The sequence below is a fragment of the Melopsittacus undulatus genome, chromosome 3 (genome assembly GCF_012275295.1).
Source record: "Melopsittacus undulatus isolate bMelUnd1 chromosome 3, bMelUnd1.mat.Z, whole genome shotgun sequence".
In the NCBI taxonomy this organism is placed as follows: domain Eukaryota; kingdom Metazoa; phylum Chordata; class Aves; order Psittaciformes; family Psittaculidae; genus Melopsittacus; species Melopsittacus undulatus.
Window position 1 is genome coordinate 85,203,669 of NC_047529.1, and position 18,061 is coordinate 85,221,729.

At 37.2% G+C, this 18,061-nt stretch overlaps 1 protein-coding gene across 2 annotated transcripts in view; it reads right to left on the reverse strand.

The window, feature by feature from the left end:
- PDE10A (phosphodiesterase 10A) overlaps window positions 1-18,061 on the reverse strand; it is a 181,287-nt gene that overhangs the window by 11,583 nt on the left and 151,643 nt on the right. For both annotated transcript variants that reach the window (XM_005150122.4, XM_005150121.4), the window contains 5 exons: window positions 15,361-15,511; window positions 12,854-13,009; window positions 9,615-9,787; window positions 7,834-7,945; window positions 2,277-2,357 (listed from right to left, as the gene is read on the reverse strand). In XM_005150122.4, the coding sequence (XP_005150179.3) occupies window positions 2,277-2,357; window positions 7,834-7,945; window positions 9,615-9,787; window positions 12,854-13,009; window positions 15,361-15,511 (673 nt within the window). The remainder of the gene's footprint in view (window positions 1-2,276; window positions 2,358-7,833; window positions 7,946-9,614; window positions 9,788-12,853; window positions 13,010-15,360; window positions 15,512-18,061) is intronic.

Genomic DNA, 18,061 nt, shown 5'->3' on the forward strand with positions numbered 1-18,061 from the left:
ACTGTGACAAAGCAATTAATAGTAAGTCTCTTATTCAGAAATTGAAGAGCAAGTCTTGTCCTCAGCATCCTGAATACAGAGGTTCCTCCCATACGGCTATGTGACCAAGTTCATTCTATACTTAAAAAAAAGAAGATACATTTTCTGACCTAAGAACCCAACAGCCTGAGTTCAAGTAATTATGATGTAGCCAATAGAAAGAAACTGCAGCTGGTGAGAAGGCAAAGCTGCGCACAGCTATGGTCTCTGCTCACTGACAAAGTTTGCTATTTCACATACTGCATTGTTTTCTCCCTGTGTTTTTTTCTTGTCTGTTTTGTTTTGTTTTTATTTAAACCTAAGTTAATCTGCAATGTATTTCAAACCACATTCTTTCTGGCACCCGAGTATTTGGAATAAAATGTTTCTTCTGAGGTCCTGAAAGCTTTTAAGTTAAAAGGGACATCAGTGAAGGAGGAAACCCCCCCAAAATCTCAATGGATTTAGGTTCTGGATAAAGCCAAGCTAATTAAAAGCATTCTTTTGCTTTGGTCAAAAATGGAAATTCTTGCAAACTCACACAGATGACTTTTGTAAAAGGTTTGGATTATCTGAGTAAATTATTCCATCTTGATGTGGTTAGACAGAAGGCCTAGAGTTCAGGTATGACCAAACTATTGAAGTCACTGTAGGAAAGGCAGTGTATGTTTATCCTAAAGATGCATAAGCAAGAGGACTGAGGAAAATAACTTTTCTTTCTGAAATTGACTGTTTCATAAAAATACTCATTAATTGTTTTTGTTAGAGCCCAAGTAAATGGATGATAATGCTTTATTAAATTCTTCAGCCTCTACATAAACAAAGGAATGGCTGCTTATATATCTGTCCTAAATCTCACATTTTCCTGTAATGTTGTTTTAAGATACAGTAGCTACAACTATACTACCGAAGTTGGCTTTTAGCATCCTTTTTTCCTTAATAGTTTACTGTTATACTACTAAGAATCATGAAACAGAGCACAAACTAAAGTAGAATGTGATGAAGACAGTACCTGGAAAAACAGTTATTGTGTTTTAAAGAGGAAAAAAAATTGCTTGTATCTTAGATCTGTACTTTTGGTCCATTAAAAATTCCTTTACAAATGCCAAGATTACTATACACTATAGTATTTTGTACTTTTCAAGATATTCAATTATAACTAATATAGTGTGGGGAAAAAATAAACCAAATGTAGAAAAATGTTTCTTCTCTTTTTAGGCTTATAATAAACACAAATTTAGTACATAAACTGCTAATTCCTTACTATAATAAAATTCACAATTTTTATGCTAAAATATGGTACAGCGCATAAAGTTAAGTTTCGGAATACAAAAATTTCTATAGTCTTGTTATAGAATAACTTATCGAGCAATTAATCCACAGTGATTTTGTGATACTTTGCAATTTCTATTTTAAATATTATTGTTTTCTGAGTACTAACTACTAACAAAGCACCAGAGGCCTCTGAAATAAAAAAAAACAACCAAACAACCTTATACATATATATGGATATGAATGCACCATGCACAAATTAAATTTATTTTTCTCTGCTCAGATCATCAAAGGACAAGCTACCTTTTCCATTTGCCCCAGAAAGTTAAGACCCTCAAATTTATGTTTACAGAATGCCATCTTCCCTAGGGAAAACATACAAAAAGCAGTCATGCTGGGGTAAAGGTTGGACTTGATGATCTTAAAGGTCTTTTCCAACCTAGTTGATCCTGTGATTTCTGCACACTTGTGCACAGGAGCATCAGTACTCAAAGATTTTGAAAAACAGACAACTGAGGCTCTTAGTAATACACCCCTTATTGCTTATCCTCAAGAAACTCTCCACATTATTCTTTTGAAATATGAACCTGAATATTTTAATCAGGAACAGGTGAAAAAGTTCATTTTGCATTCAGGATAAAAACAGAAAAACCTCTTAGGCTAAGGGCTGAAGCAACCACTAAGTTGAGAAAGTGTTATTGACACTTCTCAAAATCATAGGTGATTGTGGTTTTAGCTAGAGTTAGAAGTACAAAGAACGGAACAACTGACAGCAGCAAAAAAACACATTGTCATTTATGTAAACATTTGAAAACAAGTTTTCGACTGCTACATAAAATTTTAACCCTGTTGGGCTCGCAGAACACAGAATTCAACAGCCCACATAATGTAACAGCAAATGTAATATTCGCTAATACATAAAATGTGTTTTCTATACATGTTTTATTAACACTACAAATGTATCATTTTACCGAGAGAGTTCATACCTGACCCTGAGGGACTTCATCCTTTTTGTCTCTGTCCATCATAGGAATAGGTTGAATACCCGTTTTCTTCATTTCATCACCCTGGAGAAAAGCAGAGAGAGAGATTAGCAAAATGAAAATCAAGACTACTGAGATCTCAGTTGATTTCCATTGTCTATTGCATGTCACTCTAAAAATTAATAATTTAAAATAATGTGTGGTACCAGTCTAAGACAAAGTCAGAAAACTGCCTAAGGAGGGGCTCATTTTATACATTCACCTAAACGATAATGTAATTAGCAGATTCTGAAAAAGATTTTGAGTCAATGTACACGTATTTCCCTTGTTTCCAAGAGTGTCTCCATAATAAAAAGCAACTGGAAGAATAAAATCAAAGAAATCAGTTGATTCTATTCTATTCTGTTCTATTCATAGCTAGTCTCATATTTCAAAACATCACTTGTTTAAAGCATTATAATACAATGACCAGTAAAACACAACTTACCCATCCAAGGAAAAGCTGAGTAAAACAAAGAAATTTACAATGTGCCCACTTTGTCAACAATCCATCCTTTCTGACCATGCTGCTTTGAAGAAGCTGCTATCAAACCACTTTCTTTTCTTTAAGTACATTATCCCTTATCCCTTATTATAAGAGGAATACTGGGAAAGACACAGCATATCCAAAGACCAGATACATGTAATGACCATGCGAAAGGTGTCTCCTTATGTTTCACCCATTACCAGCAGAGCAGTTACAACACATTTGTGAAGGCTACACTGGATCTGAACACAATTATTTCTTAAAAATCTGTAAGTAGCTAGCTACTTTCTGTAACAATTTTAAGTTTTCCAAGTCTTATGACTCAATGGCACAGTCAAAACAACACAGATGTTTAATCTTGAGGTTATCAAAGCAGCTATACTCATAGCAATGGTTGCTTTCAGATGCTGCTCATGTCTGAGATTCCAAAGTTAATGTGATCTTCAAACTGCTGACCCTATGTACTGGGGTTGCATGGTGAGGTTTTGGTAGTGGGGTGGGAGAAGCTTAGTTAGGGAGAAAGTTTATACAGGATAACTGCATATACAGTATTTGCTTATCTGTACCCTTTAATGTGAGATTCAGCTTACCAAGGTTTAGCTATCTGAAAGCTTGGGATGTTCCCTAAATCCATGTTCTATGTTTCTGCTACAGTTAGCGAAGGCATCTCCAGAGGACAACTTATTACATCTTTCTCATAAGATTTTTATCAGACCATGTTTCAAGTGCCAACATGCGCTTCCAAGGGAGGATTCTGGCCCCTTTACTTGAAGAGAAGTTCACAAATGATTCTGGTCTGAGAAAATTGTCTTTCTGTTTGACTGTCTTGCAGCTACCTTGAGTGTAGAAAAAACGGAGGCTTTTGGAAGTCAATTCAGTCTTGTATACTTAACATCACCTATAACTATGATCCTGCTCAATTAACCAACAAAAGATTTCTTTCATCTAGTTAGAGGCTAGAATCACTGAGTCTAGTCTGTCACACATTTTACTGTTGAAAGGAACAACAGGAAAGACCTCGTTCCTCAGCTGATAAAAAGATGCCTGAAACAATTCCAAGAACGGAAACACAGTGAATTGTTATTTAGGAACTGTAAACAAATTTTGGTTTTACATGCCCACAGTATTTTTTTTTTCATTTGCTTGAAGTACTGCAATTGACTGGTCCAACACTGTCTGCAGCTACCTTTGTTTCAATGATAAGAACCTCAACACTAAACCATTTAGCACTGTATGATTTTAAGCTTGTTTATGCCTGAGAAGCACTTGAAGCCAGAGCTCTGAGGAAGCTGTTCAGCCTCTGACTGATTATTCCAAAACCGAACAAAGCTCAGATTTATGTTCACCATTTCACCTTGAAAGTAAAAGGGATCACAGAATCACAGAATGGTTTTGGCTGGAAGGGACCTCTTGAGATCATCCATTCCACACACCTATTCCTGCAGGATCAGCTAAAGTAGGTGATTCAGGGCTGTGCCCAGTCAGATTTTAAGTATCTCTAGTGATGGAGACTCCACAACCTCCCTGAGCAACCTGTGCCACTAGTCAACCACCCTCACAGTAGAAAAGTATTTAGATGGAACAAGTGCACTAGAAACATAAGTGTTTCAGTATACATGAACACCTATATGACACACGGTTATAAAATATACTGCTTTATCCCCAGAGTTACGATCATGATCAGAAAGTTAAAATTGAAGCTTTAAGCAGTTTGCATCATACTTTCAGTATGGTTTTAAGTGGCTTCCTAAGTCTCTTAAAAAAGTACTGTTTCATGACGGTCTAGTGTCTCATATCTCATCAAAAACCCCAATGTGCTTGGTGACAGCCAGCATGGCTTTACTAGGGGAAAATCCTGCCTGACCAATTTGGTGTCCTTCTATGACAGGGCTACAAAAGTGATGGACAGGGGTGGAGCAGTTAACGTTATCTACCTGGACTTGTGCAAAGCGTTTGACACTGTCCCACATGACATCCTTGTCTCTAAATTGGAGAGACATCAATTTGATAGGTGGACCACTCAGTGGATAAAGAACTGGCTGGATGGCCGCACTCAAAGAGTTGTGGTCAACGGTTCAATGTCCAGCTGGAAACCAGTAACGAGTGGTGTCCCTCAGGGATCGGTGTTGGGACCGGTCTTGTTTAATATTTTTGTCGCTGACATGGACAATGGGATTGAGTGCACCCTCAGCAAGTTTGCCGATGACACCAAGCTGTGTGGTTCAGTTGATATGCTGGAGGGAAGGAATGCCATCCAGAGGGACCTTGACACGCTTGTGAGGTGGGCTGATGCCAACCTCATGAAGTTTAACCATGACAAGTGCAAGGTCCTACACCTGGGTGGGAGCAATCCCAGGCACAGCTACAGGTTGGGCAAAAAAGGAAATTCATGGTAGTCCTGCGGAGAAGGACTTGGGGGTGTTGGTCAATGAGAAAATGAACATGAGCCAGCAATGTGCACTTACAGCCCAGAAAGCCAACCGTATCCTGGGCTGCATCAAAAGGAGCATGACCAGCAGGTCAAAGGAGGTGATCCTGCCCCTCTACTCTTCTCTCGTGAGACCTCACTTGCAGTATCGTGTGCAGTTCTGGTGTCCTCAACATAAAAAGTACATGGAACTGTTGGAACAAGTCCAGAGGAGGGCCACGAGGATGATCAGGGGACTGGAGCACCTCCCATATGAAGACAGGCTGAGAAAGTTGGGGCTGTTGAGCCTGGAGAAGAGAAGGCTGCGTGGAGACCTCATAGCAGCCTTCCAGTATCTGAAGGGGGCCTATAGGGATGCTGGAGGGGGACTCTTCATTAGGGACTGTAGTGATAGGACAAGGGGTAACGGGTTGAAACTTAAACGGCAGAGGTTTAGACTGGATATAAGGAAGAAATTCTTTACTGTTAGGGTGGTGAGGTACTGGAATGGGTTGCCCAGGGAGGTTGTGAATGCTCCATCCCTGGCAGTGTTCAAGACCAGGTTGGATGAAGCCTTGGGTGATATGGTTTGGTATGAGGTGTCCCTGCCCATGGCAGGGGGGCTGGAACTAGATGATCTTGAGGTCCTTTCCAATCCTAACTATTCTATGATTCTATGAAATTGCAGCAGTTAAATCTTATACAAGCTTGAAATCCTATATAATAGATCAGCAAACATATTATTCTGCTTGAGTTGCAGTACTGTGGGAAAACTTCATGCTGAGTGATATCAAGGCAGATCTTAGCTGGAAACCCTAGCTATACTGGGCTTTGATCAATGAAAAAAGAACAGTGTGGCACACCAAAAAATTGCAGCAGCGTCTTCTGCAGTTATTGTTTTAGTTAATGTTTACACAAAGACAAAATATAAAACCACTCCGATATTACGCTTACAAACTCAAGTAGTAACTAGAAGCAACTTTCCTATTTTTAGAACTAACCATTTAATCTAGTCAAGTATACTTTTCTAGAGTTTACCTTTTTCCCCAGTCTCTACAGTGAAACACAATCTAAACTTCCTTTTGGTTTAGCTTTCCCTGGGTTTTCTCTGTATCTGTCTCCAGCTTTCCAATTTCCAGAAGTATTTAGACTTGTGGCAGGATTTGTCAGACATTCTGAGTGGATCACAATGTATTAAACTTCTACCATGTGTTAATCAACCTCTTCTTAAAGAGGATTCAGTAAGACATTAATTGGACAATTCAATTTCTGTCAATAACTTCTAATTTACATGTGCTCCATGAAGTAGCAATATAGCAAGTTCCACTTTTACTAACTCATCCTTGGATTGCAAAACAGGTTAAAGTAAAACAGGCTCAATTATGCCCATAATTCCACCTTTCCAATTGTTGATTAGGAAAAATCAGTTTGATCTTTCCTTCTTCATGAGTTCACAAAATTTGCATTAAAAAGACTTTTTTATTTGTAAGCAAAAAAGTTGAGTATGTAATCAGTGGGGCACATCAACATTATACCCCCCATTTTATCACCCATAAGAACACCCACTTTCCAGTGCTGACATTTTAGAAATTAAGTACTGAAATTAGATCTTGGAGCTTATACAGTCCGCATTTTTAAAATATTTTATTGTTGTCCAAGCTGTGCAAAGTTAAGTTAATGAGAACATGTGAATATTCACAAAAAAACACTCACAAGCCATGCACACCTTGAATTTCATAATGAACATGCAACAGGCAGGACAACAACCTCCATGCTATACGCATGCTACATCAACTCTGTGGGTCTGATTTCCATTTTACACCTGTGCAAAATAGAAATAAACTCACTGAATTCTGCAGACTCTCACAGGGCACATCACGGAAAAGAACATTTCATCATACACATGTGCAATAGAAGTTCTAAAAATACAGCATATCTCTCAAAACTGCGTAATTCAAGTCTATGCCACACCCTCACAATGTATTCCTCTTCCCCAAAGTAGTCACTTCTACTTCAAAATTTAAACAATTAGAACATTTTCTCCTCAGTGTAAGACACATGAGAGACTGCATCTTTATTTATGAACATGATTACATTAGCACAGCTCAATGCTTTGTTTCAATTCTCAGTATATCTTATCTGAGGAGTAATTTTCAGCATACTAAAAAATAAGCTCTCCCTGAAACCCAGTTGTTGAGCTGGCTCACAAAGAAAATTCAAATGGTCAGAATAATTTTAAAGTTTGTCATATTTGCCTTAGCATTTCCTGGCCCATGACACCTGGAAGCTGATGTCATATTGTGTATTTCTAGAATACAAAGAGATCCTTTACAAAATTACAGTTGACTCAAAAAACCTTAAATATTTTATTCTGTGTTCTGTTGCTTCGTCACTTTATGTTAGGACTTCCTTTCTAAATCCATCTTTAATGGAGAGAAAAAATGCTGCCTAAAATTATGAATGTAACTCAATTCTGTAAATAGTTTTAGAGAAAATAACAAAACACATGCATGCACCACTCTTTAAAACAAGCACACTAAGATATTGATTGAAAAAATACTTATGGTTGCTTTTTTCTTCTTGGATACTTCCATTTGTAAAGAGAATAAACAAAAAAAACCACATACCTCAGCCCAGAACTCCGCATATATATCATTGGCCGTCAGCCTGGTAACTGGCCATAACTTTGTTACAGAACACAAATCACAAGCCGTCATCATCAGGCCAATCACTCTATCTCTAAAATAAAATAAGATTAAATGGTAAGTTTGGTAGAGAATTAATGATCACACTGCAAAGCTTTTGTTTGCCCTTCCTAAGTTCAACTGGCATTAAAGTATACATACTGCAAAATTTGTCTCACCTTGCTTGTTTCTTCCTCACTTGCTAATAATTCATTAATAAGGTATCACACAAACTGCGTATTGTTTCCCGCAGTATCTCTGCACTGTTTGCAACCTGAGTTCATTGTCCATCATCTGCACAATCACATTCACAGAAAAGTACACAAGAATGTCTGTCTGTTAAAACACCCACACGCCCCTCCTTAATTTCTGAAAACACAGTACAAGTCTATAAAAAGAAAGATGGCATTTCCTACTGCTGCATTTCTTTGTTGCTTACAGAGAAAGGAATACACGGTCCAAACAAGAGGAAAAACTGCTTCTGAGCTTATCTCAAGGTATTCTGTCATTGTTTTGTCAGAATTAATTCCAACCCTGACAGAACAAGAATTCTATACATAACTCTGTCCTATACACCAACAAATCTGTCCACAGGGTAACTGTGAACATTATCAGTAGGATTATAATCATTACCAGAATAATTGATATATAAATGCCAAAGTGTTATTATTCCCCTAAGTTAAGAAAGAGAATCGATCAGCCACATAATGTTGAAATTTAGCATTGCATTGTATGTATAGGTACCAACTAGACATCTTGGATACTTCAGCCACCTTACCAACTGATGTCCTGTCTTTGAGCATGTTGGCTTTGCAATGAAAAATGCTCTGAGGACAGGTAAGATTAAATATATATATATATAAACCTAACAGAATATTCAATCACATACTAATTAGTTGTCATGTGCTTCAATTTTTTGAACCCTAAATTTAAAATTTCTGGTACATTTCATTATCAGGAGCTACTATATCTTCATCTTTTAAAATTCTTGAGTTTTATTCAATTTCGATAAGCTTCAGCTCTATACTGGGAAATAATCATTTAAAACCTCTCCTTCCTACAGTTTTGTAATAATTTACTCAAAACTACTGGCAAAATCCTGTAGAACTCTTCTGAAAGAAGATCCAAGTATCCAAGTTCCTTTTGAAAAGAAATCAAAATCATGACTCATTATTTTGCCTAATTTTCCTCTGCATTAGATTAATGACAGGATCCACTTTCCAGAAGAAAGCAGCTCCGAAGGGCTGCAAGAGAACTTTAATGAAGTCTGTTACGAGACACATCTCTTGTCCAGAGTGCACGATATTTTGCTTATGTGGACAGAGAGAGCCATGTATTTATGATTATGCACTTGTACATTTTTAAAACTTAGAGCTATCTTAACTCACAATTCTGACCAGAATTCTTTCCAAAAAAGCATGCTGACAGAATAACAAAAATATTGACATAAAAATAAATGTGTATTACTGTACTATATGTTCTTCCCCACTACCTAACTGTCTGTGCACTAACTTTCCTCTGCAGAAAATCTGACACTGAACTGTGTGGATGACAGCCAAAGGCAGTAATATGCAAATATAAAATAATGGGAAATACTGTTACGTACAGGGAATTTTACACACAGTTGTGATATGTAAGAAAATTGCTGTGTACACAGAAATATTTGTCTTGGTTCTTTTTTCTTTCTAATGCCATAGTGATCTAATACTGGTTTTCTGCTTTACCTGTGTGCTTGGTTCTTAAGGTTTAATGCTCCCGTTTGATGCAGTTCTTCAAGCTGTTTTCTGTTTCCAAAATACAGGGCAAGGTCTGTGGCGATGATGGCTTTCCTGATGATCTCAAGTACTTGTTCATATTCACTGGAGCTCAGATTGGAGAAGACATTGTGCCCTTCCAGCTAAGAAAAAGTAAAAAAACAATAAAAAGCACAAGCTCTAATTCTGAGATGATTTCAGTCTTTACTTCACAAGACAGGTTACAATGGTTTTACAGCCCAGTGACAATTTCTGTTGTAAATTCAAATGCTGACAGACTGAAATTCCCTTTGTTATCTTTCCTTTTTAAATGCTGTTATGGAATTTATGAGTAAGCCACTGATTTGGTTTTGGACTGACCTTCTGAAGCCTAAAGGTATTAATAGAGCAAAATGCTAGCATTTTCTTCTCTGATTTATAAGCACTACAGACACAGCACTCCTATTAGTTTGGGAACTTATGATTCAGTCCTGATCCAGAGTACTGCTGCACTGCCAAGCTGATAAACTGAGTGTCTGATTCACTCTGAAGTACAATTTCAATACTGCGTAACACATAATACGGATGAGGAAATATCCAAGTTACAGTACCAAAATAATTTTGTTTTCATCGTGTTCCAAATGAAATGTGCCTTAAATTGTTGCATTTACTGATACAATTTTCTCTACAGAAATAAACTTAATTACAGTATTTTAATGTATATGAACATTTAGGGGAAAAAGCTGCTTTGTTCAACCATGAGTTGACTGACTCATAAACTAAAGACAATGGTTTCCACTACTCTTGCAACATGCCACTCTCATCCCTTTTCCATTTCCAGCATGTATTATAGCGCATTTAACTGACAATATCCATGTACTGTGATCACTTATGAAGCTGTATCACATTTTGAAAAGTCAACACTATTCACTCTCTCTAGGATTTGGAAAGCAATCTGTCAGAAGTATTCCTACTGTTGAGAGGAAACAGAGAAAAACAGGGAAAGAATGAGCCAACCATATTAAGGTGTGCACATTCACAAATAGAAAATACTATTAGAATATACCAAATGCAGATGTGTTTTGATATGTAACTGGCATTTGGGCTGAAGCTCATAAAAAAGTTTCCCTGACTTTGTGAAGCAGTTACATAATTTGTTCAACATAAATCCTCCATGGTACAAATAGGCTTGGTTTCTCTCACCAACTGGAACATAAATGTAATTTTCTAACATTTTTACCTGGACAAGTAAATTTATTGTGAATAATAAATAGAAAATACAATCCCGCTATGCCTCAATCCTCCTTTGACACAATCTGAAGCCATAGAACATGATGTTTAAGAAATGAATTCAGAATATTTTAACTCATCATCAATGCTTTGGGAGCAGGCAATTCCTACTAGCTTTCATTATTTAGGGTTCTGGGAAGTATTTCCTTCCCAACTGTGCTGTCTAGCACAAGAACAGGCTATTTTTCCTAATATTTAGAGAATTATTCTAGATTCAATTCTTTAGGCTTTAGAAGCTGCACTATCAAAAATATCACTGTGACAGCTTTTGTTCACTCTCCTAGAACTGATTTTGTTAAGTACTGACAGAAGCTGACATTTCTGAGCACATCACTTAGGCTTTGAGTAGTACATACAAAGTACAGCTGCTAAGATTTTATTCTTTCCCTGCTGAGCTAAAGCTACTGAATAGAATCTTCTGTATTTGTAAGTATGGTGTACACTAGCACAGCAGGCAGATGAGCAAAGCAGCTATAAAGTTTCAAACAGTGAAAACTACTGCAGGTTACTAGCCACCGTAACAGACCACTTGGGTAGTCAGTGTGTGAATCCACTTTACAGCCCTAACCACCTGTATCTCTTTCCTCACTCACACTGATGGCCAAGTCTAGAGATAGTGAGGAAGCAAAAGGGTTCCCTGCTGTCTTGGCAAATGGGACTTTCACTGGTTACAAGATTTCTCCAGGAAAAATGCAAAATGGTTTTTGAAAAATGACTGAAGTCTGCTTCATGAAGCCATAGTGGGACAGGGAAGTGTTAATGACTTGAGGAACTTGCTCATTGTGCACAAACTAGCATGAAGAATGAATACGAAAAATCTAATGCCATACCACCACTGAAGGATTCAATTACACTCTCCTACATGAAGGAGCATACAGAGATAAAGTTTCCATTCTGTAATGAAAAATGTACATGATACCTAAAACCATAATCACAAGATGTGCTTCTGAATACAATACAGAATATGTATTTTTCCTAAAAGGTGATTAGGTACTTAAGTAAATAAATATCTTCCCCCTGAAAGACCAGAAAGAAAGAAAAGTTAACAACAAATTAGTGGCACAGTAGCATGGTAAGGCTGTGCACTGAGTATGTGCATGGTAAACTAAAACCAGTGAGCACAAGTATGTTATGGAGTGGCAGTGGTTTCATAGGTGAGAGTTCTCACTCTTCTAATGGAGCATGAAAACAATTTTTACTGATGAGAAAATATCTGTGTCAGTAGCACACTTGGATTTCCCAAGATGTGCCTGCATTCTTTCAGGTAACTTTTTATTCATTAAACATACAGACACATTACCTTATATTAGGAACTCTCTTTCATACAATATTACCTTACTCAGCTGAACTGCTTAATAACAAAACACCAGATGATAACATAATGAAAAAAATTTATATTTTTCATGCGTGCAAAATGAACATTCTCTCCTTCATGCCACACATGTAATGTTCATGGAATTTATTACAGCAGGTTTTCAAGCTTCTCATGCAAACTTTGGCCAATACTTGAGCTTTCATTCAGAATTTCAAGATGGTTGATGTTTTTGTTGAAGCACTTAGTGCTGCAAATATCTAAGTAAGTGAGAATTCTGATTCTTCATTTTCAAAGTTCCTATTCCATATGATCGAAGGAAAAAAATCCACTGACCCAGAAGTTAAAAGCTCAAAAGGAAGACCATAAACAAATACCTTCAAATACCTACTGATTATTTTTATAACATCAAGATTTTGGGAAAGCTATGTTTTGCACTATTATTGAATGCTTGGGTTCCTAATTGTGGAACCTGACTTGCTGTAATAAATCTTCCACTCTTCTAAACGAGCACTACAGTCCAGACATTAAAATAAGCATGCTTCAAAAAATCTACTGGGTAGTGACGTGACTTCTATTTCCACCACTGGACTCTACTGCACAGAAGATATGATTTCAATAATCCTACCTGCAGGATGGACACAGTCTGTGAGAAGTGGTGCTGTTCCATTGTTGACGTGGAATACAGAGCAGCCAAGGGGTGATCAAATTTCTGAAGATAGCTGTTGCTGTAACCTCTGTGATCCAGGTCATGACACAGGCATGCAACTAAAAGACCTTTTCGCTACAAAAAAAAATTGAGATTAACAAGTAAGATATATTTCCTGCCCCTAGATGTCACTCTCTTCCCAAAATACTGTAAAAGTTGCACTCCTTATACTTCAAGAAGCACATGGAGAAACTTCCTTAAAATTGTGAGAAGCACAAAGTAAGAACGTGTTGAACTAAAATTCTTGGTCCAACTGTAATTCAAATCTTTCACATATTATGAACTTTAAAAACACTGTTGCACCGCCACATGCTATCAGAGGGATTCTGCTTCAGGAAAAAATTTGAGTTTTAAACAGAACTTTTGGTCATCCATTGAATCCTTACCAACTTTATTAAAAGAAAATTAAAGTGCAGTTATTGAGGGAGAGGAAATACATAAGATGTATAATCATCTGGTCAAGGCAACCACACCGAAGTCAAATGCTAGATGTGTCTCTGCAACACACCCCGAAGAATATGAACAAGTCTACTGTGTGCAACTTTTCCTAGGAAGTCACTAATGTGACTTTAATTTTTACTGACATCTTTTCAATATTGCATCTTGTGTAGTGCATTTTTAAAAAGCACATAACAAAAAAAGAAAAAAAAAAAAAGATGCAGCAGCACATGTCCATACAGATCCTCAGCAGAAGTGGAACCCTTAGGTACATAACAGAATCACAGAATCCCAAGAGTTGGAAGGGACCTCGAAAGATCATCTAGTCCAACCCCCCTGCAAGAGCAGGGTAACCTAGAGTACATCACACAGGAACTTGTCCAGGCAGGCCTTGAATATCTCCAACGTAGGAGATTCCACAACCCCCCTGGGCAACCTGTTCCAGTGCTCTGTCACTCTCACAGTAAAGAAGTTCTTCCTGATGTTCAAATAGAACCTCCTATGCTCCAGTTTACACCCATTGCCCCTTGTCCTATCACTGGATATCACTGAAAAAAAAGCCTAGCTCCATCATCCTGACACCCATCCTTTACATATTTGTAAACACTGATGAGGTCACCCCTCAGTCTCCTCTTCTCCAAGCTAAAGAGACCCAGCTCCCTCAGCCTCTCCTCATAAGGGAGGTGTTCCACTCCCTTCATCATCTCTGTGGCTCTGACACACTTGTATTACTTGAAATCATGCAGTACCAGCTGTAGGAAGCTGGTATTGCCTTTTCACTACAATGAGAAGGAGCAAGACATGGAACCAACAGACTTGAAAGACAGTCTCTGACAGCAAAAGAAATAAGAGTGGGTATTTAAGCTTTTTTTGTCCTCTCCCACATGTTTAATTCTCCTACTGAATCCTTTGCAACTCTTGTTTTTTCCAGTCTTGCCATTCTTATCATTGTACCAGATGGTTCTGTCTGTCTAGCTTGTCCCAGCCTCCACTTCCCAGGAAGTGATTCTTGTCCCAGTTCTTCAGGATTACAAAATGCCTAATATCAGTGCTCTTGACCTCGTACCTATTGTCAGTGCTTGGATATGAACTCTTCGACCACTGCCAACTGCTGGATCCACTTGCCTTTAAACCAGTCCCCTTAACAGTGTTTCATTTTTTCTTCCCATCTCTAAATCTATGGAGGGTTATGTCATCATCCCTCACCTGAAACCAGTTCATCCTGGTTCTCTAAACTTTCCTTCATCAGTTCCCTGATTTATTGTTGGATTGATCTACAGTCTCAGGAAAGGAGATTGCCAGAAAGAGCTGAAGCATAGACTGGGATAAGGCATTCAAATGAGTAAAGACTGGCTGTTTAGCAAGGAATGACAACTGTTTCCATCTCTCTTAAAAGCTGCCTCTTTTACTCTCCCTGCCTTGCTTATTCTGCATCTCCCAAAAGATGGTGCTTACGACTTAATTAGTACTGAATGTTATCAGAGCGCTGAGGCTGCAATCCTCAAATTTTTGTTGTTAAAGAAATACTGGCTTTTCAAACTTAGAATCATAGAAACAAATCAGCTTGAGGAAGTTACACAGTTTGGAAAACTACAGTCCAAATAAATATTATTTGGCAAAGTTGTACACACTGAAAATAGGTTCTCCCAGTCAGAAGTTTAAGGTAGTACCAATTACAGACACCATTCCCAGTTGCACCTACCATAATTAAAACAAATAAAAAAGCAAGTGACAGTGTTTCATAGTGTATATTAAAATGTAATTATTTTAAGTCTTCAGTGGACATACCTGAAAAGCATGAAGGAAACACCAGGATTAGGAATCTGAATAATTTGTCTTCCTCACACTTTCTACTCACATCTGTTACTCTGCAGGGACCTTTAATACACTGCCTAAGCTGACAGCAAAACTCTAGCATAGAAAATGTACTTCTATGATGGCCAATACCTCTGATGAGGTCTAGTAATTGATACAGTCATTTCACCTACCTCTAGATCAGTGAAAAGCCCCTGGTTGTTCTGAAGTATGGCATACATGCAATGTGCAACAGTAACTGCATGTTTCCAGTTGTGGTAGGGCACACGGCGATAATTCTTCTTTACAGACATAGTAAATCGGCATAGTTTTTCAAGTTCAAAGCTAGAAAGAAATTAATTCATTAAGAGCCAAAAAATAACAATGAGAAATATAACCAAGAGAGGAGAAAAGATGCTCCTTCATTTACTCTTCTTGCTAGGATTGACTCTCATTGTGGATAACTCATTGATTACATGAGTCATTCAAGTTTTGGCAAGGACAGAGGAGTGTGTATATCAGCCAATGCTCTTAGCTTAACATGTAAAGTTGTGGAACATAAGTCAAGCTACCCAGCTCAGGCAACGCAACTGTATAACCCTTCCTGCTCCCAGAAACTTGGTGTGGTTTCTTTAAGCAGTTATCTATTCGATCTGCCAAATAGTGAAACCCTACCTAATGGGCAATTATAAAACAGCATTTGTGATCAAAACAGAAAATTTGAGGTTTTAAGAAAGTAATACAGAAGAAATAATCCTGTTTAAATTAAAATTTAAGTCAAATGTCAAATGCATAACTTATTTTGAATGAAAGATGTTGAGATGCTTCATACTGACATAATGACAAGAAGATTTTCCTTTTCCCAGGACTAAGACTTTTTTTTTTTTTGGTCTGGCCAAAGGAACAGAAATTCACATTTCACTGTTTCTTCATTTTTCACCAAACATTATTTCATTAAGTAATCGCCAGTCAAGCATAAAAATGCCCTAAATCTATAGCATTTATGAGATTATTTCTTAAAGATTTTTCATATATATTTTTGCTATGAATATAGAAAAGCAAAATTAATCCATGATCAAGAGACCTTTTCACTAAGGAATAATAAAAAACCACTAATAAATTAATTGTTATGTTTGGCTTACGTGATCATCAAAAACACCTCTGAGACAGTTCATAGTACCAGGGCTCTCCACAATCTCTAATAGACTTTATCTACCTATGTTCCTTTGAAATGAAAGCTAAATACTTTTTGTTTACAGATAGGAAAGTAGGGCACAGATTAAATATCAGGTAAAATCCTCTAAAGTGCCCAAACTGAGGAGCCCAGGGTGAAAAGGAGTTACTACACTTCAGGCCAGAACTGAACTGAAGATGCCAGTCTTAAGTCATTGACTTATTCTCTCATAAACACATTAACTTTTCTTTATTCTCATTTTTATCCCATTACGGTCGTTTGACTTTTTAATTATGTCTTTTTTAAGTTCTATGTTTTGATAATTTCTTGGATAACTCAGGGAAGTGACATTAATGTTCTAGTTTTGTAGTACATGTGGGTTGAGAAAACAAAGCTGAATGTCAGTGACCTATATATAAAAATATAAACAGATCTACTATATGGAGTCAAAGAGAAAAAACATATTTCTATGGCTCTGTGCTGAGGAAGGTAATCGTTCTTCTTACCCTTAGTCTGACATTAGTGAAAATGGAGGCACAGCCTTTCAAAAAAGCTTAGGCTTTCTTTTTCAATTCTAGAGAGTTTGAAACAGACAGTTCTAGACCAACTGTTAGAACTATTGTTTAAAATAGTACACCATAATTCAGAATATCACAACAGTCACTTCCATCTATATCCAGTAACTGCTCTATAGTTACTATGAGGTATCAGCAATACACCAACTTACAATATTATTACTTCCTCCACTGCTGTATTTCCTATGCTTGATTAAAGCAGTAAAAGATTATTTCTTCACGAAAGCAAAGAAAATGTAGCAATTATATTAATTTTTTCTCCAAAATCCTCCATGAACAGTACAGTTATACATGGCATAGATGCTTAAAGGCACAACCTTGCTCCTCAATACGTTAAAAAGCAAATTTTAGTCTTAAAAGAGCTGTATTTGTTTCAGGGGATTGAGAAGTTTTCTTCTTTCAGAAATGGAATATAAGTTCAGTCCTATCAGTCTCCTTTTAAAATATTTTCCTCACTTTTGCTTCTTTAACTTTACACGTAAAAACTTAAGCTCACTTGAAAAATGTCAAGCAAATATTCACACCAAAGTTACACTTTGAAAGTAAGAGACTGGGAGACAGGGAAAAGAACAGACCTCAGCTGGAAATCTGAACCCTTATCCTGCATCCACAGACAGTCAGTTTGGAACAGAAACAAGCTAACTACACTGAACAGAAGAGAAGTGTATTTTGAAGTATTCTGCAGTATTGAAGAAGACATCAGAAAGACCCTCAGGTTTGACTGTATGTTTTGAAAGCATGGACATTCATCCAGTTACTGAGATCCACAGTCACCAGCAAATGCTTCCTAAATGCTGCTTCTTTTTGTAGGGAGGTATTTCCCCTTTCCACAGCCTAACTAGATTTTTTTCCATGATTCGGAGCAGCTCCTTTCTTTCACCAATGGGACATACTTAGCCAATAGACTACTGATCTTAGTAATGATAATGGACACTGAAAGAACAATGAAAAATCATTCATTTCCATAACTAGTGCCTAATGATGCCAATAACTGATCCATCTAGTAAGAGAAGGTCTAACCGTGGACTATTTCAACCATTAATATATCAATTTCAGCAACTATGTATTGGAAAAATTAGTATTCGTGGACCTCTCCTTTTTGGCAAGAGTGACTTTAGTATCTTCACCATCTTCTGTCTGAGCAAC